Below are 21,350 nucleotides of genomic sequence, written 5' to 3' on the forward strand. Positions count from 1 at the left end.
TGTCCGCTGGCGGCGGTGCGAGGCCCGGGAAGCCCCGCGGCCGCGGTGGGCACAGCGCCCACGCCCCCTGCCGGCGGGCCGGGCTCCCCGCGCCCCGGGCCCGCGCCCAACGCTCAGCACGTGGGACGCCCGCGGCCGGATGCCCTGCGTCCGCACCCTCCTCGGCCTCCTGGCGGCCTTGGCGGCCTGTGGCGCTGTCGCTTTCTTGGGCTACTGTGTTTACTTCGACCGTAAGCGGCGCGGCGACCCCGCGTTCAAGCGCCGTCTGCGGGACAGTGAGTCGAGGGCGGCGGAGCTGCGGCCGGGCGGGCAGGGCGGGCCCACGGGGCGAGGCCCGTCACGGGTGCCGCCGCCTCGGTGCGGCCCACGGGACGCACGCTGGCGTCGGGGTGGCTGCCACCCAGCACGTGCCACGTTGTGTTTGCAGAAAGAAGAACCCAGGAGCAAAAGGCTGAGGGCCAGGGCCCTGCCCAGGTGAAGTGCTCAGCGGCGCCCCGGCGGGGTTGGAGTGAGTAACGTCCCCGCACATGCAGGTCCCGGCCGGGGCTCGGGGTCGCTGGCCGGGACCTGAGCGGCGCGTTGGAGCTCCTGCCCTCCACCCGCTTACACTCGGGTCCAGTGTAGCTCTTACTGTCGCTTACAAAAGGGAAGGAAGGAAGAGCCGTCTGAAAAGTGATGAAAAGGCAACTACACAATACACGTTGTAGACACAGGCGCTTCTTTTAATTGGAAGAGGCAACGCAGCCTTTGCCCTGTCAGAGCTGCACCAAACACTTGGAAACCCAGGCCCGGGTTTCCACGCTGGCGCGCGGCCGTACTCGTACACCACCCACTCCTGTCCTGTCCGGCCTTTCCTCTAGCTCAGAAGCAGGACGTATCCTCTTTTTCTCTGAAATGGAATTTGATTAGTCATTTTTAAAGGTACCAATCCCAGTCCTCTTGGTGGTTGGCCCAACTTAAGTAATCACATCAGCTCTAAAAGTGCTACCGAGAGTTCTTAGGTTCTTCTATGGGTTTTCAGGAGGAATCCAGTCTTAACGTTCATTGATTCAGTAGGTCAGTCAACGGCTACTCGAGAGCCTCCTGTGTGTGAGAAACGTCCTCGCTGTGGCAGAGGTCAGCAGTAGGGGAAGAATAACCCCCATGTAACAAACTTTGGAGGAGGCAGAGGGTGATTTTCAGAGCAGGATTAATCATGAAGGGTGTTCTGCTTACCTATTGCTGCTTTAAGTGTAGTAGCTTAAAACAGGATCTCTTTTGCTCCTGAATTTGCATTTTGAGCAGGGCTGGATGGGGATCGCACCTTTCTGCTCTGCTCAGCTTGACTCTAGGCGCGGGGCCATCTGAAGGCTCACTCCCTTACATGTTGGGTAGTTGATGCTGGCTGTCCACGGAGCTGCGACTGTTGGCCAGAACACCTACACATGTCCTCTCCGTGTGGCATGGTCCTCCTCACAGTGTGGTGGTCCCAAGGGGCAAGCGTGTGTGTGTGTGTGTGTGTGTGTGTGTGTGTGGTGCCCTAGTGGCTACACCACTTCTGCAGTGTAGGGGCCTGCTCAGCTTCAAGGGGAGAGGAAATAAACTCCACCTCTTGATAGGGGAGGCAAGGTTCTGGCAGTGCATGTGGGACTGGAACTATTGCTGTGGCTGCTTTTGGAACATGCAGTCCTTCACAGAAGACTTTGGAGGAGAGGTGGCATTGAATCGAGCCTGGGAGAATGCGTTAAATGTGGGTCCTGGTGCCCAGGGAGGCAACATTCGGGACTGAGGGAACTGTCCGCACAGAAAGGTGCAAAGTCTGGGGATCTGCCAGGCCTATTCATAAATCACCTCGACAAAGGAGTCACAGTGGGGACTAGTGCAAGGTAAGGTTGGAGAACTTAAGTTGGGGTTGCATTAGGGAAGCCTTTGAGTCCACGTTAAGGAAGTCAGATTCAATGGGTGAATTACTGAACATTTCTGAGCAGGCATTTTTTTAAATGAAGAAAAGAAGAAAACGTTTTAGGTTGATCAGTCAGCTGTGTGCTGGATGGATTGGAGGAAAGGACAAGCTATTGTAGCAGTACAGGTAAGAGGTAATATTATAAAAGCCCTGAACTGCAGTGGTGTCTGTGGTAACTGGGGTGATCAGAGATGTGAGATAAATTGTCCAGGAAGAACAGATAGTTAATGCTGACAGATTAAAGGGCCATGGAGAGGCAGGAGTCAAAGAGTTTCTGGGGTTTCAAGATGGAGTCAGAGAATAAAGGTGTAACTGACACAGTTAAGGAAACAGGATAGGATGTCCAAAGAAGGGACATGAGAATGGACGTGTTTTCTGGACCTTTCTGACTGGCACAGATCCTGGTTCAGCTCCACCTTCCTCTCCATTATTCTGATCCATGCTTGCAGTTACATGGTTTGTGCGATCATTTGATTAATGCTTCTAATTTTTTAGACTAAGCTCCATGAGGACACACCTTATCTGTTTTTCTTTTTTCCTCTCTATTGTCTCTAGTGCCCAGAACAATATGTGGTACATTCTGCATACCCAGTAAATATTTGTCGATTATTATTGTGTATTGTAGGCAGAGGAAAACTGCTGGTGCAGAGGCACAGACCACGGAATTCCAATATTTAAGGAGTACTGATTGTGGCCAGAGAGATAGCTGAGTGGTAATTTGGTGTCTTATTGTGGAGGGCTTTGAATGACAAATGGGAAAGTTTGGATATTTTTCTATTGTGGTGGTGACTTTATGTCAAAGAATGGATGCTTTTTTTTTGGAGGATGGGGTGGAGTAGGAAGACAGGAAAACCACTTGGTGGCAGTCCAGATGGGAAATAATGAAATAGAAATTATTTCAAATGAGGAAAAGGCAGAAGAAGGATTTTTCAAATGTTCTTTTATGTAATCCTCACGACAACTCTATTCTTCTATTTTTATAGATGAGTAAAGTAAGGCACAGAGAGATGTCTCTTTCTACCTCTTCTAGGATGTCTTCCCACTCACCCTCAGGCCTTTTCTGTTTCCCTAAGTATGGTCCGTGGACCACCTATATTAGATTTACCTGGGGTGTTTGGTAAAATATAATGATTTGATCTGAGCACCAGAAGTTCTGATTTAGGTGGTCAGGGGTAGACCAGGGGCTATGGGGGAAGTGAGTCTCAGACTTTCGAGTTTGTAAGAATCACCTGAGGAGCTTGTTAAAACTGCAGATTCCTGGGTCGTGCTCCTAGAGCACGATTCACTAGGTCTGGGTAGAGCCCAAGAAACTACCGTTTTAACAGCTCCTTCAACTGCTTCTTTGTGAAGCACTGCTGTCAGATTCTACATTGTTCCCTCATCCTCCTGGACGCTCCTTCCTTCCCTTCTCCACAAGTGATCTCAAATGTATTGTTCTGGACACAGGGTCCTGAATGTCATCTGCTTGCCAGACTGCTGCCCACAGGCTTCATTGGCACCTCGTCTTAGTGTGTTCAGTAGATTCATCGTCTCACCCTTTGCCACTGCTCCTCCTCCAGTTTTCTTGTGACGCTGTTGGTATCACTAGCCCCCCTGCTGTGATCACGACTCTTGCTTAAATATCAATCTCATCCTCCACAATGAGTCTCCAATTCTTATTTTTCTGTGCTCTATCTCATAGCCTGTTCCCTTTCTATTCCCATTGCGTCTACACTAGTTCAGGCTTTTCTTACCTTTTACCCAGGCTATTGTAATAATTTCCTTGCCTTTCCTGCCTCTCTTATACTATCAGAGTAAATTTCTTCTAAACTACTCTGCAGATGAAGGACCAACCCTCTTAGCTTGGTACCATGGCTTTCCATGGGTTCCTTCTGTATTGATAGCCTTATTATTTTCCTAAGGATTAGAAATCATACATGTAAAGTTCCTGGTCCGTAGCTGGCCTTCAGTAACTGGTAATTATCGTTGTTGCTACATTCACCATCTCATAATCCAGCTACATTCACCATCTCATAATCCAGCATAATCACTTCCCCCATAGCCTACTTGATTTCCCCCCCCCCTGTGATTTTGCAGTGCTTATACTCGATTTTTGATTTTTATCAGACTTTCACTGAACTTCTCCACATCTCAAATGCTGTGTTTTCTGAGAAACTTTCCCTGATTGCCTGATCACATGTATTGTCTCTGTACATTGAGCCCCCGAGGACACTGGGCTTCATTGTTAGTGTGTTACTGATCTTACGTATACTTGTCCTTTCCCTTGGTTAGACTCTGGGTTCCTTGGGGATGGGCAAGGGTCTTGGTCCTCTGCCCCTATCAGCTCTTCCTAGAGTGGCCTGCCCTTCCTAGTGCTCACTAAGTATCTGTTGAATGAAACCTGTGGTTATTACTGATTATTGCATATTTACTGATAAAAGCTTAAACTATGACCCCGTCCCCAGGTTCACTCCATTTTAACAAGAGGATTCTGGGGGAAACAAACACAACAATGCTCCAGATACAACATACTGAAGCTTAAGTGACTGGCAGTGGAGTTAATATTTTGGGCTAGGGGTTGCCCTCTCTACCTTTCAGGACCAGCCCTGGGCATCCCGTGACCCTGGTCACTTTCATGAACCAGGCTGCAGCAAACCACAGCAGCCTTCTAAACAAAACCAACTGCCCTGCTGTCCCCTCACCATGCTCTTTGCCAAATCAACAAGCAATGTTAATACCCTAGGCAAGAAAATAGTTTTGCAACATACAAAGCTACCTTTGTTATAGTTAATTACAGTAGGATTTCTAGTATGTGTACTTCGTTAGCTGAGTATATTATCGATGAGAATTATTAGAAGCATCTCAACCTAATTTGACTATACCATGTATTTTTTTTATTGCCTGAAATTGTAATTCCATTTTAAGAAACTGATGTAAATTTTGTAAAGAACAACTGTATTGACCATACTTTGGATTTAGAAACTAGATTCAAGATGTGCTTTTTCAAGTAAACATTAAATAATTTTGATCAGTAACCAAATCCCTTACATTCATTACTCATTATTAAATATTTTGTGAATCTTTTTAGTTGTGGGATCCAGCAAAGAATGAAAAATTGCAAGAACTTTTTCTGCAGGAGGTACGAATGGGAGAACTTTGGTTATCTAGAGGTAAGAACATAAACATTCTTTTGGAAGCAGTTATTGATGGTAATTTATGTTCAAGAATATTTATGGATTGGTATTTGTATGTCAAATAACTTAACTAGCTAGATGTTAACCAAATTGCTTCCGTTTAAAGAGAAAGTATCCTAGCATTTTCACTCTATCACACTGTCCAGCTCCATTGGTTATAGTGTTCCAGTGTATGTGGCAGTCTTTGAAGTGGGCAGATGGAAAAGCAAAGCCAAATACAAAATACCTCATTTACTGTCAGGTGAAATTCTAAGTAAATGAATTTTCCAAATGACTGCTTGTATTAATCAAAACTTTTAAAACTTGTTCTGCCTTCTTAGAGTATCGTTAATAAGTACTTTTTTGATGATTAAATCATTATGAATGACCGTTTTTATACTATCTTTGCACTTAATGGCTACTGTCTCTGCACTGTATTTTAATTATGATTTTTCCTCACCAAATTCCAGATAGATTTGAGAAAACGTCACAATATTGCCAGGTAAAATGATGGTAGATAATATCAGTATTGTCTAAACATTGTGGATAATAATCATGTTTTTATTCTGGAGTTCGACCCTGGAATTTTTTTTGAGGCTTCTTATGGGATAAATGATGTTGCTGGATAAATGAGCATTATACCTGTTTATGTATCTTTTTCTCAAGCGTTGCAAATTCCCCTGAATATCATAGTACCTTTTTACCTGTTTTTGCTTCTTGTCTTTTTTGAAAAGATTTTGTTTTCAACCTGTATTTAAGAGGGTAGCATCCTCCAGGATTTATAAAAACAAAAGAGGAAGTCAAGGTCCTGGACAACTCATAGCAGTACCCCCAATTTTTACTTTATTCAGTGGATTAAAATCATAAGGGTTTTGAGAAATTAAAAAAAAAATTGCAGCCATTCAGCATCATTGCTCATTAATCATAATTTGAAATTTTAGCATTTTCTGTACTAATCTTTTAGGTAGTTTTATAAATGGACTAAAATGTCTGTTAAACATTAATGACAAAATGAATAGTTGTAACTGACTTGAATGATATAAACAGGAGTGATGTTACACCAGGTAATGAAGTATAAACTTTAAAGACCTTTATTTCCACAGGTCTCTTTGAAGGTGCTGGTAGGGGGCCTACCAATTTTGTATTCATAATTTTATATTCTTTTTCTTACACAGGGACCCTCAAATGATATAAACTCGAGGCCCTCATAAAATCTGGATTAATCTTTAGATATGGCTACTCCTTGGATATAGGGGCAATTAAAATAGTACCTTTACAGTTTTAACATTTATTGGATTAGGGTAGCATAACTATGGAGGGGAAATTCTGAATATTAAATCAAAAGAAAAAAATAACAATTACTTATTAATTTTATTTTTATTCACTATGTTTAAGAACTACCATGTAACAGTTTAGACTTAGAAATCAGTATGATACAGATATTGAGATGATTAAAACAACTTGTGTTTTTAAACTTTTCCCTTTCAAAGGTGATCACATTATTTCTGTGAACCCCTAAATTGATTAATTAGCTCTTTAAGGGTTATGTACTATATTTTACCTCAAATGCAGTTTTCAATCTTGCTTATTCTGTAACTCCCCACTGAACCCCAAACCAATTAAATCAGAATCTCTGGGGGTTGGACTCAAGCATCAGTATTTTTTAAAATCTCCCTAGGTTATTACAATATAAATCCAACGTTGAGAACCAGTATTCTAATGCAATCATTTTTGACCCAATTTTTGTTAACCTTTTTCAATTTTCTTGTCCTCTCTGCTACCACCACCAAATGTCATTACTTTGCTGTCAGATAATATAGTTCTGTAGCCATCTCAATTGTGCTTATGTCTACGTTGGGACCATAATTTTGATTGAAATTTTTGATTAGCTATTGGTTGGTTGACTTAATTGATCAAATTGATTATTGTTTTCGGTCACATTAGCTCCATCAGATTGAGAGCAGGCATTCTATCCATTTCTTTAAGACTCAGTACATTCAAAGTATTTTGACTTAATGTATCATTTCCAAAAGTCTGTAACTTTATGAGTTTAAAATAAACCTTTTAGTGAAATGTTTCACATAATAAATTGCTTCTTTAAATGCCTAAGAAATGTTACTAAAAACCCAGCAGCGAAAATTTCTTAGGTTCAAAACAAAATTAGGTGTCTACAGACACAAAACCTTGTCTTAAATCCTACTTAATATTGACAAGTCTTGCTTTGTCTATGTATCTAAATATGTCTTTCTCATAGTTTTTAGGTTAAGCTTAATACAAATCTTTGGGAAGCAGTTTTTTCTGTCCATCATTCCCTTTTTCTTCATACAACCATGTATTTCAACCAATGAGTGGCAGATATTATTAGAATCTAACAATATATTTAACTGCAGAGAAATGTATTTTATTTCCTACCTAATTATATTAAATGGATGTCAAAATTTCAATTGCTGTTATTACATAACACCTGAAGTGAGGCAGTACAATCTAGTCTCAAGGTTCAGAAAATTAGGTTCTGTTACTAATTCTAGCATTAATTAGCTTTGAAATCTTAATTTCACTGATCTTTACTTCAGTTTCCTAAAACAGACAAGGGAAAATCAGTGATTCCATGTTCTAACATAAACAGAAATTCAATGATTAGTATCTACTCTTCACAAATTTTCATTCTTAGTTACTTTACAATTAAAACTTGACTTAGAATCAAAGTTCATAAATCTTATTTTCTTCCCCTGGATCTGTAATTCATGTTACACCACATTTTGTTTTCAACTCCGACAATAGAATCTATTTTTAAACGGTGTCATTTAGCCGGAACAACAGATGTTTCATATACTTCATCAATCACACATGTAAGGATAAAGTACTTTTATCCATGTAAGGATAAAATAACAGAACACAACTTTTAAAAAGAACTCAGTACCAACCCCTCCTGCGTACCCAAATTGCAGAACATGGACATTTCCAAAGCAAGAAAACTTTTGAACAGTAAGAGTGTACTTAATGTAATTTTGGTCATTATGTAATTCATATTTCAGCTTGACCAAAGTGAATCTAATTGGCAGCTCAACATTTCTCCTCAATTTTATACTCTTTATGAGACTTGCTTGATATGCTTTTTAAGTTTTAATGCTTGGTGCTTTTTTTATAATTTGTAGAATGTATACTTTGTAGAACTTCAAAATTTTACTTTACACTTATCAATCTGTTTCAGGAGAGCACGGAATGGGGGTTGAACATCTCACTAATGCCCTTTTAGCATGTGGGCAACCACAGGAGCTTCTGAGCATTTTTAAACATACACTCCCTCCCAAGGTATTTGAGATGCTATTACACAAAATTCCCCTTATTTGCCAGGTGAGCAAATATTTAATTATTTTTGTGACATGAACACAATAAATAACTATGTTGGGCTTGATTATACAGAAATAGCAAAGTATGTGTGTGAATGGCCCAAAGTTTTAAATGAGTAAAATCTTTGAAGTTTAGTTGCTTTTCTTGCTTTAAGATGAAACAAGCCAATTCTTTCGTGGTGCTTTGACTATAACGGATTGTATATTTTGTTGCGTATTATACATTTCAACAGTTAATTTTTAAAGATAGCATTGTTAATATTTTGTTGATCTTTAGACTTTCAAAGATTGAATCACAGTTATTGACTGTAATGTCTACAAAGGCCTTTAAGTTAAATGGTATCATTAATTAAATGACCTAATGGCTTAAAAATTAGATTTAACGTAGGAAACAGTAAATTATCAAAGCAGAACAACCCTTCTACTTTCCATTAATATGGCAAAACATAAAAAAATCACTTTGGTAAATTTAAACATATAGGCTAATTAGTGTTCTCTTAAGTACAAGTTTGGATTGGTATCAAATGAAATCCATTTGTAAGTTAATTTATTAATAGGTACGGTGTTTCCCTGAAAATAAGACCTAGCCAGACAATCAGCTCTAATGCGTCTTTTGGAGCAAAAATTAATATAAGACCCGGTTTTATATTAATTTTTGCTCCAAAAGATGCAGTAGAGCTGATAGTCCAAATAGGCCTTATTTTGAGAGAAACACAGTATTATTCCACTTACATTTACCAAAGTACTTGGTATGTTTATGCATCAACTAGAATTTCCTAATAATGCTTGGATTTGTTTTAGAATTCATTTAGCCATCAGACACTGTTTTAACTCTGGTTGACTTTTTATTACACTGGTCACATGTCACAGCTGAGAATACACTGTGCAGTGTTGGTCTGACTCAGAATCATTCATGTTAGACTCTCAGCTTTTGAACAAAACACAAAACAACACAGACTCCACTAGAGCATAACAGTATACTGTTAAACATTCCCACACTAGTCTTAGATGGGTTGTTTCCTGAAGATATATGAAAATGCAGCTAGAATAAGAATGTGTAATGCCCACCCTGACACAAGAAGGGAGGCAAGAAAAGGATCGTGCATGACATGATTAGCAAGTAACTATTTTATGTATTTACCAGCAATTTGAGGCAGACATGAATGAACAGGAATACTTGGAGGATGATCCTGATTGAAAAAAATGTCAACGTATCCATCAGAATACTATGATACTATATAGTATAAACAACTGCTCAGTGATACTTCCATTTATTTTACTTTTAGTAATAAAATTTTTTTTCTAATACATGATTGAATATATATTTTGCTTTAAAATTAACAGTCACAATTGAAGAAACAATGGTTTATTTTTCTAATCAAGTGACTAAGTTGCTGAATCTTAAGGCCTCAACAAATGTTGCATCTTACTATTTTCATTGAATAAGACCTTCTATTTTGATTATTCCTGGTAAACAGCAATTTTGTTTCTCCAGTGGTTTCCATAGCCAAACAGTCATGACAGATGGTTTAACATGGTGGCTACTGCTTTCAGGGGATTCTATCACGTGAATCCTCATTTCCAGTGCCATAGCTGTTGGCAATCTTGCATGGAAAGTCTATCCATCAGGACTGCTCTATCGTGGTTGGCCAAGGAGTCCTGCTTTGGCTGCAAGAGCTTCATTCTGCTGAATATGATATTCCTGAAATCTCATGGATATTCTTTGTGTCATTTTTAAATATTTCTGTAAGCAATGCTCTGAACAGGTGCTCTAGAAATAAAAAAAAAAAAAAGGGAAGATTGAAGATGCAACACACAAAAAAATCTTAATTTTAAACAGTGCATGTATTCTAAAAGAACAAATAGTGGGTACTTTTCTTTGAATGTTATCAGAGAATTAAATGCTATTATTGAGTAGCAAGTGACTGACCATAGCTTTCAATTGTTAATACAGGAATTAATACATATTGAGTGCCTACAAGTTTGTAGGCACTAAGAACAATGGTAGGTAAGCTCTTGCCATTTGGACTAGATTTTCTGCAGGTATGTTTTAATATTAATCCAAAACCCACATTCCATCCCCTTATTCTGATTGTTAAAATGTAGGCCCAGTAGCAAGTCTGTTTCTTTTTAATGAGAAACTCCATTCTTAACATTAACTTAATTCTCAACCATTTACCAAGAATAGTACACTTAGCAGCTATCAAACTTTGTCATTTATTTAACAAGTCCATATTCATTGCTGGTTATATGTTAAGCTCTTGGCATGAATGTTTATCATTGTCTTCCACTGGAAGAAGTTATGTCACTTTAAGCCAATATAGAAATGTTTCGATAAGACATTAAAAGTTATGACAACCAGAAGGATTGGGTTTTCAGAGTACACCTATGTAGTGAGCTACCAAATTCAAGCTCTGCTTTTTCCAAAATTACCCTGAGTTTTCAGGGTCAGATAGAAAGGTATGTCAAGTTTCTGTAGCCAGGACATCTTGACTGAAAGCTAGTAAGAATCTTTGCAATGGAAGAATAACTGAGCAAGCCCCAGGCATCTTCTCTTAAAAAGTCTGCCTTGGTTCAATGTGACTGTCACACTAAATTTGTCATCGTTTAACTCAGTGGTATGGGTTCTTGGCTGCTTCAGTTCCTCTAACCAATGGAACATAAAAGGTAGCTCCAATTCCTGTAATAACTATGCGCAAGCTAAATGCTTTGGGGAATCCCATTTATATTGTTTATGACAAGCTTAGAGAATTTTTAGTGGGTGACACTTTTCATACCTCTTCAGGTTTTACTTCTCTTGTTGTGAAGTCTTTAACACAGTCCAAAAAGCAGGTTTCTGTAAGTTTATTGTAGGTTCCAAGAAATTCCTTAAACTATAAACAAAACAAAGTTCTTTAATATTTGCTTTTTAAAACAAAAATGTTTTGAAATTTTAATTATTGATGTTTTTATTTTTTACTGAGGCAAAATATCCTGTAATACTTGAAATGAAAGGTACTTTTGCAAACTTAAATGGGTATAATATGATCCTGTAATATGATCTATAGACTATAATGAAATTTTTTCATTAAGTATTTATTTTCCTGGATTATCTGCTAAACTTTCTGAAAACTAAATGTGCTTTATATCATTTAGTGTCCATTTTTGGAAATGAAATATAAAGTTATTTTGTGCGATCACTGATTGGCATGGTTATATCCAGTAGTGCCTTAAATTTGTTTCCCCCTCCCAGAGGGTATGAATTACTTATTTTTAAAAAAAGATTAAAATATAGGTAACATACAATATTATATTAGTTACAGGCATACATCATAGTTATTCAACATTTATATACCTAAAGAAATGATCACCATGGTAAGTCCAGCAACCATCTGACACCATACTATGCTATCACAATATTATTGACTATATTGCCTATGTTGTACATTACATCCCCATGACTTACTTGTTATATACCTGGAAATCTGAACCTCTCATTCCCCTTCACCTTTTCACCCCCTTTTTAAAATTTTCAGTTACAGCTGACATTCAAAATTATTTTATTATTAATTTCAGATGTACAGCATATGGTTAGACATTTATATAATTTACAAAATGATCCCCCTGACCAGTCTAGTACCCAGCTGGCACTATATGTATTATTACCATATTATTGACTGTATTCCCTATGCTTTACTTTACATCCCCATGACTATTTCGTAACTACCAATTTGTACTTCTTAAGTTAATCCCTTTACCTTTTCCTCTGAGCCCCTGAAACCCCTCCCCATGTGGCAACCATTAGCTTGTTCCCTGCATCTGTGAGTCTGTTTCTGTTTTGTAATATCTACAAAATATAGTGAAATTTTCTCATTAAACATTTATTCTTTCCTGGATTATCTGTCAAATTATCTGAAAAATATGCTTTACATCACTTAATATCCATTTTTGCAAATGAAATATAAACAGTTGTTTTGTGAGACCACTGATTGACATGGTTGCATCCAGTGGTGCCTTAAAGTTTTTGCAAAATGTTTTTTCTTAATTATAATACCTTACCTGTTTTATCTGATCAGATTCTGGCATTTGTGCAGCCATATTCTTTTGGTACGTTTATTCGTCACCTGATTTAAAAATTTAAAAGAAAATTTACAAAATGTTTTTAGTAGACTAGATGAAGAGTTAGGTAATCAAAACAAGGAAAATTTATTAAATAGAACTGAAACAAGTCCCCTGAAATTATTCATATTTTATAAATTTCTAACCATGTATGTCACTCCCCAACCCTCCATATCATTAATGACAACAAAGACCATAAAGTTTAGAATTAAATTTTTTAATGTTAGCTATGAGACCCAAAAACCCTGTCTCTCTGTCTCCAGTTTTAAGACAATTTGCTCTGCTACCTTGCAATAAGCCACTTGTTAAAGCCCTCTTCCTAGAAGGGTTTTAAGGGAAACCAAGAGATTTCCGTTGTCTTCCTATCAGTACTTAACTATTCCACTGGTTGCTAATATAACTTTGACCTGTGCTACTAATGATCCTTTTACCATCTCTCTGTAAATGCAAAGTTCTATTAATTGTTAAACACATTCCACTTATAAATCAACAACCCTCATGAAAGATATTCAGAGTTTTAAAAGACTCTATTTATAAGTTACAGGAGTTGCACATTCTGCAATTCAAAAAGGGTAATCATACAACCCTATCAGAAACTTCTAAACATCTGACACTTGTGATCTGACTTGGGGACAACAGAGAAGTGAAGACAAGGAAGTCAAAAAGCCTTTGTGAATTACTGGGATTTTCACGTACTCTAAATGGAGGGCCCAGGCTCAGTTAATCCAGATATAAGAATGCACCATATTATTTATTTATTCTATCCTGGTTAGTTCTAAAATGGATGAACATCTGATATAAAAGATTTGTATAAAATAAAGCTGTTTAAAATATAGAAATTAAACAGCATGTAAAAGGAAGAATAAGCAAATACTAATCATGGACATGAGATTAAAAGAATTTCTATGCATTATATTTAGTTCTGAGTTTCCTGATAACCAATGCAAGGAAGATAAACTGGATATATAAAATCATTCTTATTGGCTCATCAATTATTACTTAAAGTGGCTCTGAAAAGCATGACATTTTCATGAAGCTTTTATGGAGATGAAACTAAGTTCAACTTTAGGGCAACGTGTATGCTACCATCATGAAAAAAATTAACATTCTCATATGATTAATGAAATACAATCAATGGTAATTCCATTCCAGCATTTCCAACCATGTATACACTTTCCCCTCTTTTGCATTTATTGTTCCCTCCTTTTCCCCCCTTATTCTATAAATTAGTATTACTGACATTTTTAAAAAGTCATTTTTTTCCACTTGTAAGGAAAAGCATCAATTCTTTTCTATTTGCTATGCTAGTTTCATTCGAGATGTTACAGCCCACAGTTTTTTTTGAAGTAATGATTAATGAAAAGTATAATTACCTACCTGAGAATCTTTGGTTTAGTAGTTATAGGATATAAACTATCTTTTCTTTATATCTGCTATAAACAATGCAGTAGAGGCCTTAGGTTAACCCAACATTCAGGCAATTTAGTGTTCCATAAACACCTAAAAGTTAACAAGAATGCTCTTTATTCCTATTTTATTTCTGAGTTTTTAATATCTCTCTCTCTCCTCCTCCCCTTCTCTCTCTATATATAATACATACATACGCGTGCACATACACATTTATTATACCATATAAACTATCAGGAAAATACCAAGAATTAACTGAAGGTCACATTTTTTTCAGATGTTGCTGTGACATTCATCAGTTATATGCTCCAGGTAAGATACTATCCATTAGAGTTCCACTTAGCTCATTTAAGCCACGAAACACTGATTCCATACCCTGCAACTACTGAACTGCATAGAAATCCAAACCTAATTATTGTATCATCTTTGAATATCAACTTCAAACTTGTTTATAGTTTGGGATCTTAGCAGTTACTATTCTAATTGGTAGATATTCATTCAATAAACATCTAAAAACTAAAGACAAAAATTTTGAAAGCAGCGAGAGAAAAATGACACCTTACCTATTAGGATTATAGCATATTTCTCAACAGTCAACCCAGAAACCTATATCTAGCAAAAATATCCTTCAGGAAAGAAGGGGAAATTGACATTCTCAAATGAAAAAAATTAAGAGAATTTGTTGCCAGCAGATCTACCCTAAAAGAAGAGTTAAAGTTCTAAACTGAAAGGAAATGATAAAAGTAGACTTGGAACATCATGAAGGAGGAAAAACAGTAATAAAAAATATGAGTAAGTACAATACACTTTCCTTCTCTTGAGTTTTCTAAATTATGTTTGACAGTTAAAGCAAAAATTATAAAACTATACTGTGGTTCTAAATGTATATTATAAATGGGAAAGTAAAGGGAGGTAAGGTGTCTATACTTCACTGAAAACTGTAATGTGTTGACACCATTACTGTGATAAACTATGTATATATCAATTAATACCTAGAGTGATCACTTAAAAAAGATATAAGAAGATACACTCAAAAACACTAACTAGTACATTGTTTGTATACCTGAAACGAATTTAAAAAAATAATAAAGGCACTATAAATCAAAATGAAATTCTAAAAAATATTGAAATAATCTACAGAAAGGCAAGAAAAAGGAATAAAAACAGAACAAACAGAAAACAAAAAATAAAATAGCAAAATTAAGCTCTAGTATTAACAGACAATTACATTAAATGTAAATGATCTAAATAATCGATTAAAACATAAGCGTGGCAGAGTGTATTAAAAAACATGACCAAGCATATGCTGTCTATAAGAAACTCACTTCAAATATAAAGATATAGGCAGGTTGAAAACAAAAAGATGGAAAAAGGTATGCAAACATTAATCAAAAGAAAATAGTGGATATATTAATATCAGACAAACTAGATTTCAAAGTAAAGGAAATTACCAGGGACAGAAAGGGACTTTAAGGGTCAATCCATTAAGACATAGCAATTCCAAATGTGTATGCACCAAGCAGAGCTGCAAAATATGTAGAGAAAACTGACAGAACTGAAAGGAGAAAGAGGCAAATCTGCAACTGTAGTTGGAGACTTCAGCATCCCTCTCTCAACAACTGATAACACAACTAGACAGAAAATTAGAAAAGATATAGAAAAACTCAACACCATCAACCAACAGGATACAATCTATACTTATAGAGCATTTCACCCAATACTATAGAATATACATTTTTATCAAGTGCCCATGGAAGCAATATCCTGCGTCATAAAACTAGCCTCAACAAATTTAAAAGAATTGAAATCATACTTAGTTCTCTGACCACAGTGAATTCAAACTAGAAATGAGTAACAAAAAACAAAATCTCCAAACATTTGGAAAATAAACAATATACTTCTAAATAATCCATAGGTCAAAGAGGAAGTCTCAGGTTAAAAAAATTCATTGAACTGAATGAAACTGAAAATAACAACATATCAAGAGTTTGTGTTAACAGAGCTAAATCAGTTGCCAAGAAGAAAATTTATAGCACTAAATTCATACATTAGAAAAGAAACCTCTTAGATCAACAATCTAAGCTTCTACCTCAGACACCTAGAAAAAGAGCAAAATAAACCCATGTAGAAAGGAGAATAATAAACAGCAGAAATCAATAAAAATGAAGCAATAGACAAATCAATAGAGTTGGTTCAGTTGGTTCTTTGAAGAGATTTTAACTGGACTCTACCAAGACTAACAAAGAAATAAAAGTCACAAATTATTATCAGGAATGAAACGGTATATCACCATAGATCCTGCAGACATCAAAAGGATAAAAGGACTACAAATAGCTCTATATACATAAACCTAACCATTTATTCATGAATGTAGTTTTATCCTGACATCAAAACCAAAGACAGTTCATAAAAGAAAACTGCAGTGAAATATCCCTCAAAAAATATACATATAAATCCTTAACAAAATAATAGCTGACAATACAGCAATCCATAAAAAGAATTAAACACTTTAACTAAATGGGGTTTGTTCTAGAGATGCAAGGCTCATTTGATATTTGAAAATCAATCAATGTAATCCACCTTATTAATAGACTAAAAAAAATGATCATATCAATTGACGACAGAAAAAAACATTTGACAAATTCAACACCCAGTCATGATACAAAAACTGAAAACTAGGAAGAGGGGAACTTCAACTTGATAATGAGCCCCTACAAAACATCCTACATTGCAGTTAATGATGAAAAACTAACTACTTTCCCCTGTGATTGTGAGCAAGGCAAAGTGTCTGCTGTTATTACTCTTACTCAGTGTGCTGCTGGAAGTTCTACCCAGTGCAGTAAGGCAAGAAAAGGAAATAAAAGACATACAGATTATATAAAGGAGAAAATAAAACTGTCCTTACTTGCAGATGACAGGTTAAAATTCATATATAGTAACTTTTTCAACCAGAGACAGAAAGTATGAAATCTTTAAATGTTCTGTAAGTTTCAGAGACTGATAACGCTGTGCTGATTTTATCCTATCCCACTTGCCCCTTAGTATACAACTCAGTGACAAATGATAGTTGTTATTTGACAAGACATAGGTGAGGAGCGCCCCAATGGTGTTGGTATGAATTGTCTTTATTTAAAATTAGTTTCCTGGTATTGTTTTAAACATACAGTCCTTACAATATATATCTCCTTAAAATGAAATAAAGTTTATCTTATTATAAAAGTAGTATCTATTTCTTGAGAATTTGGAAAATAAGAGAAATAATTCTACTACTCAAAGACCACTATGTTAACATTATGGGTTCCTTTTCTCTAGAATCATTCAGTTATACAGATTATTTTTCATTATCTTCCCATACCTGTAACTGAAGACCTAACAGCAATCTCCTTAAGTCTGCCTAAATCTCTAAAGCTCTTTTCTGTAGTTACCAATACAGGCATACCTCATTTTATTGCACATTGCTTCATTGTGCTTCACAGATGTGGTTTTTTTTTTTTTTTTTTTTTTTACAAATTGAAGGCAAGATCCTCCACCAGCAAAAAAAGATTATGGCTCACTTTCTTATGGCCGTCTAGAACCAAACCGGCAATATCTCTTAAGTATGCCTGCATCAAGATTACGGTAGACATAATTGTAGGCAACTGTCTCTAGAAAATATTGAAGATGATTGAGTAAATGGATTTGCTAGTTTGGTGTCTTCTAAGTCTTTCAGCATTCTATTTTGCAGTCATTTAATAAATTATGCTGACTGACAAACTCTTACCAGCCAAGCAAACCACCTGATGGAGAGAACAGGTAGCACCAATGTGGTTGCCTCTTTTATTTGGTCTTAGTTTCCAGATATTACAGCAAATGTTTGTTTGTAGAGGCAAACATCCAATCAGGGGTTACCTTCTATCTCAACACCTGGAGATGGATGGAAGGGATAAGAGTTCTGAAATCCCTGGCTTAGGTCTTGGGAATGATTACAGCAGTGCCAAGTTATTTTTGTGCCAAACAAAATGCATTGTAAAACCAGAGAACTTAAGAATAAAGGGAGGTCTTGTCAGTCATCAAGCTCAAACCTTTTCTGATGCATGAGTCTCCTGTCTGTTCTGTTAAAGTAGTTGTCCGGCCTTTGCTTCAATGTCTCCAGGGAGGCCTGATTTCTTACCTGAAAAATGAGGGGATTATAATGACTGTGGATGCCTCTTCAAACTTTATAGTCTTATCTGATGAAATCTAAACTTCTGTTGGCTAACTCATTTTTTAAAAAACCTCTTCCTTAAATTTATTGCGATCATTTTGCAATATATAGAAATAGGAATCATTGTCTTGTACACCTGAAACTAACATTAATGTTGTATGTCATTTATATCCCAATAAGAGGAAGAAAAGCTTGTTTCTTTTCAATAAGTGAAATTAGTTTCTTCAATCTATTCTGAGGTCACAAATCTTTAGTATATGTTGTTTTCATATATATATATATATATATTACACTATTTATATAAAACGTGTGCTAAAGATTTGTATATATAGGGTATACATATATATACATATATACATACAAATGTATATATATTTGTATATACAAATATATGTATATATATGTATATATGTATATATACATATATACACACAAATATATGTATATATATATATTACACTCTATCCGTATCTTTCCAGGTAGCATGTATGTTCGGGTGAATACAACACAAGGACAAACAATTCCCAGAAATTTCTGAATATTAAAATTAACAGACTAGCCAGGCTGTGATGGGGGAGATGTCCATTTCTTTTTTAGAATCATATGCAGCTTTATACCAGGTCTAGAGCCAAATTTCCAATTCTGTTCAAATTTAGTTTACAGCAAATGATTCTTCTGATGTTTTGGCCTCTATTACTAACCTGGTACCTGCATGACTGGTAACCTTGTGATTCAGACAAGGATCACGAATGGATCATAAAACCTCTGGGTGACTGGTTGTTGTAAAACAGAATATGTCCATGGTCTCAAAGCATCTCCACAAGTTACTGGTTACTTATTACAAAAGGAAAACTGTTCTTTTATATTGGAAAGATCTGGCAGTCACCACCTTAGCCAAGTGATTATACATTGCATCAAAAACATGATAGACACAGCATCGCCTATGTGGTATTCTTGCTAAAAATGTTTGATCTGACTCTGATCATGAGGGAATAATTAGGAAAATCCACAATATGGGACAATTTGTAACACTAGATTCATCTTTTAAAACAAAGACAAAGAAAAGGTGTAGAGGGTTGTTGTACTGAGGAGATTAAAGAGTCATTTCATTACACAGCTAAACACAAGTGTGAGCTTTGGATCCAGAATCAAAAAAGAAACATTTTTGAGTTAAAAAAATACATTTTTGGTATAATTGGAGAAGTCTGAATATGTTATCATTTTAGGTTGATAATCTTATCCTGGCTATGTAATAGATTGTTCTTAAGGAGATACATGCTGAAAAATTAGGTTAAAGGTCATGATGTCTGCAACTTACTTGCAAATGGTTCAGCAAAAAGAGTGTATCTTTATATGTAGATATAGTGGGAAAGAGAAAGCAAATAAATAAAAATGTTAACAGTAAAACAATAACAATAAAAAAGAAATAAATCAATCTTGCGAGCCATATTTTTCTTTTTTGTTCCAGTGCCATCAGTGTCTTATTTAATAGGTGAGATGTTTAAACTGATCTGAACTAACTTGTTTGGTTGATATAATAGGATTCTACCACATGTCCCTTTACTTTAGATTATTTGCAGCAGGTTTGGCAAGTTAGGTCTGATTAAATGGCAATTCGTTATTAATCAGAGCAAAAAATACTTTTGAAAGATGGCTGCATACTGCTTTGGGGTTTAAAGGCTGGCTTTGAGGACTAAAGGATGATCCTGTGAGCACTGGACTAAATGGGAGCAAGACTACTTGGGTTTCAACCCCAGCTCTGACATACATTAAAAGGGTTGTAAGACCCAAATCAAGTCATTTATTCAAGTCGTCCGAATGACTGCCTATGCTCACACCTTGGAGACTGGAGGGGAAAGGTTACTTCTTTCACATCTAAGTCACACCTAGAAAATAAGGAAGTTCAGTCATCTCCAAAGTCTCCTACAGCTCTGACATTGTCATTCTGTTAATTCACCTATATTATAAAACAAATTGTGAACAAGCAGATACTACCTACGAGCCCAGTAATGAGGAGGAAAACAGAACTGAAATAATTGCCAAGGCAGAGTTCTCCAAAGCTGAGACCTTAAGGTCCCTTTTAATTCTAGGATTTCTCCTTTGAAAGCAGACAGCTGAGATGTAAAAATAAACAAAATTTGTTATTTAGCTTTTACACCAGATGACATTTTGTGTTTTGATTAATCTGTTTTAAAGCCTCTAGTAATGCGTAAAGGGAAACGTCTAAGTGGTGCGTCCTAGAAAATGAGCAGATCGGATAAGGGTGACTTGGCCCTGCTGGCTTTGCGTTTGGCGCGGATTGTTCAGTTAAAGGAGGATCTCCTGCCTCTTAGCTCAAGGTCAGAGCGTGGATGCCTGACAGTCCAGAACAAGACCCGACTCCTCCAACGCGGTTTGGGTGCCTCAAATTACGACCCTTGCCCCAGTGACACGATCGTGAGGTCGGAAAGCCGCTCTGGGGGTGGGTGACGCGCTGCCTGGCTGCGCAGTGCCCCGCAGCCCCGCGTCTGTGCGGCGGCCTCATTCAGAGCCCTGCCACCTTTCCTCGGCGTAGCCTGCCGCCCCCCGCCCGGGAACCCGGGGTTCTGAGGGCAGAGAAAAGAGACCATACTTAAGCACAGGCTCTCGCTTCCAACAACTGTGAGGCTGGAGGGGTTGCGCTGCCAGTCGAGTCCGGGGGCGGAGGGTCGGGGTCACGCAGGGTGCCGCAGCCGCTGCATGGAAGAGAACACGTGGGAGCGGTGATGTCAAACAGCCCTTAGGCCCTTCCACGCCGATTCGTTACAACGCGGGGAACGCTAAAGGAAAAGGTCGATATCATCGTGCAGTTCTAAAATCCCTTCAAAAATTTTTTTTGTGACTGTCTCTTTAGACAATACTTTCCTTACCTGACTTCCTTGTCAGTAATAACCCGAATCTGCCGAAACGTTTGGTAAGACTAATTTACTTAATTCGCGTCCCTAACGGTCCCCAGGAGCTACATCGTGAAACTGTCCCGAATAAACGCGAGTGGTATTAACCGTTTAGGTCGGGAGCTCTGCCTGTCTTTGATGAGTCTCTCGGGTTTTATGTAATATTTAAGTCTTGTGAGGCAATGTAAAAGGTTCACACCTGTTTTAAGCCTGTTTTATGTGAGGAGTTTGTTTCCACCCGGAAAGGGATGGAAGAGCACCAGAAAGCATTAAATTTTTTGGTTGGATGTTTGAGACAATTTTCTT

General features: G+C 37.2%; 2 protein-coding genes across 5 annotated transcripts; one reads left to right on the plus strand and one right to left on the minus strand.

The window, feature by feature from the left end:
- Window positions 1-139: 139 nt before the first annotated feature.
- On the plus strand, window positions 140-9,642 carry TOMM20L (translocase of outer mitochondrial membrane 20 like; the record flags this gene model as incomplete). Its single annotated transcript, XM_081049187.1, has 5 exons — window positions 140-275; window positions 428-474; window positions 5,010-5,091; window positions 8,306-8,448; window positions 9,589-9,642. 5 exons carry the CDS (start codon window positions 140-142, stop codon window positions 9,640-9,642), a joined length of 462 nt encoding a protein of 153 aa, XP_080905313.1.
- On the minus strand, window positions 5,950-21,265 carry TIMM9 (translocase of inner mitochondrial membrane 9). Of its 4 annotated transcripts, none has more exons than XM_081049189.1 (6): window positions 21,021-21,265; window positions 20,744-20,846; window positions 18,011-18,099; window positions 12,483-12,547; window positions 11,222-11,317; window positions 5,950-10,215 (listed from the first exon to the last, which is right to left on the minus strand). In XM_081049189.1, exons 4-6 carry the CDS (start codon window positions 12,519-12,521, stop codon window positions 10,081-10,083), a joined length of 270 nt encoding a protein of 89 aa, XP_080905315.1. In that variant the 5' UTR covers window positions 12,522-12,547; window positions 18,011-18,099; window positions 20,744-20,846; window positions 21,021-21,265; the 3' UTR covers window positions 5,950-10,080. The 4 variants fall into 4 exon arrangements, with proteins under 4 accessions (XP_080905315.1, XP_080905314.1, XP_080905316.1 ...); XM_081049188.1 differs by having other exon boundaries at window positions 20,744-20,930; XM_081049190.1 differs by lacking the exon at window positions 21,021-21,265 and adding an exon at window positions 13,920-14,042 and having other exon boundaries at window positions 20,744-20,867.
- Window positions 21,266-21,350: the final 85 nt, after the last annotated feature.

This window comes from Rhinolophus hipposideros (assembly GCF_964194185.1).
Source record: "Rhinolophus hipposideros genome assembly, chromosome: 5".
Taxonomy (NCBI): Eukaryota; Metazoa; Chordata; class Mammalia; order Chiroptera; family Rhinolophidae; genus Rhinolophus; species Rhinolophus hipposideros.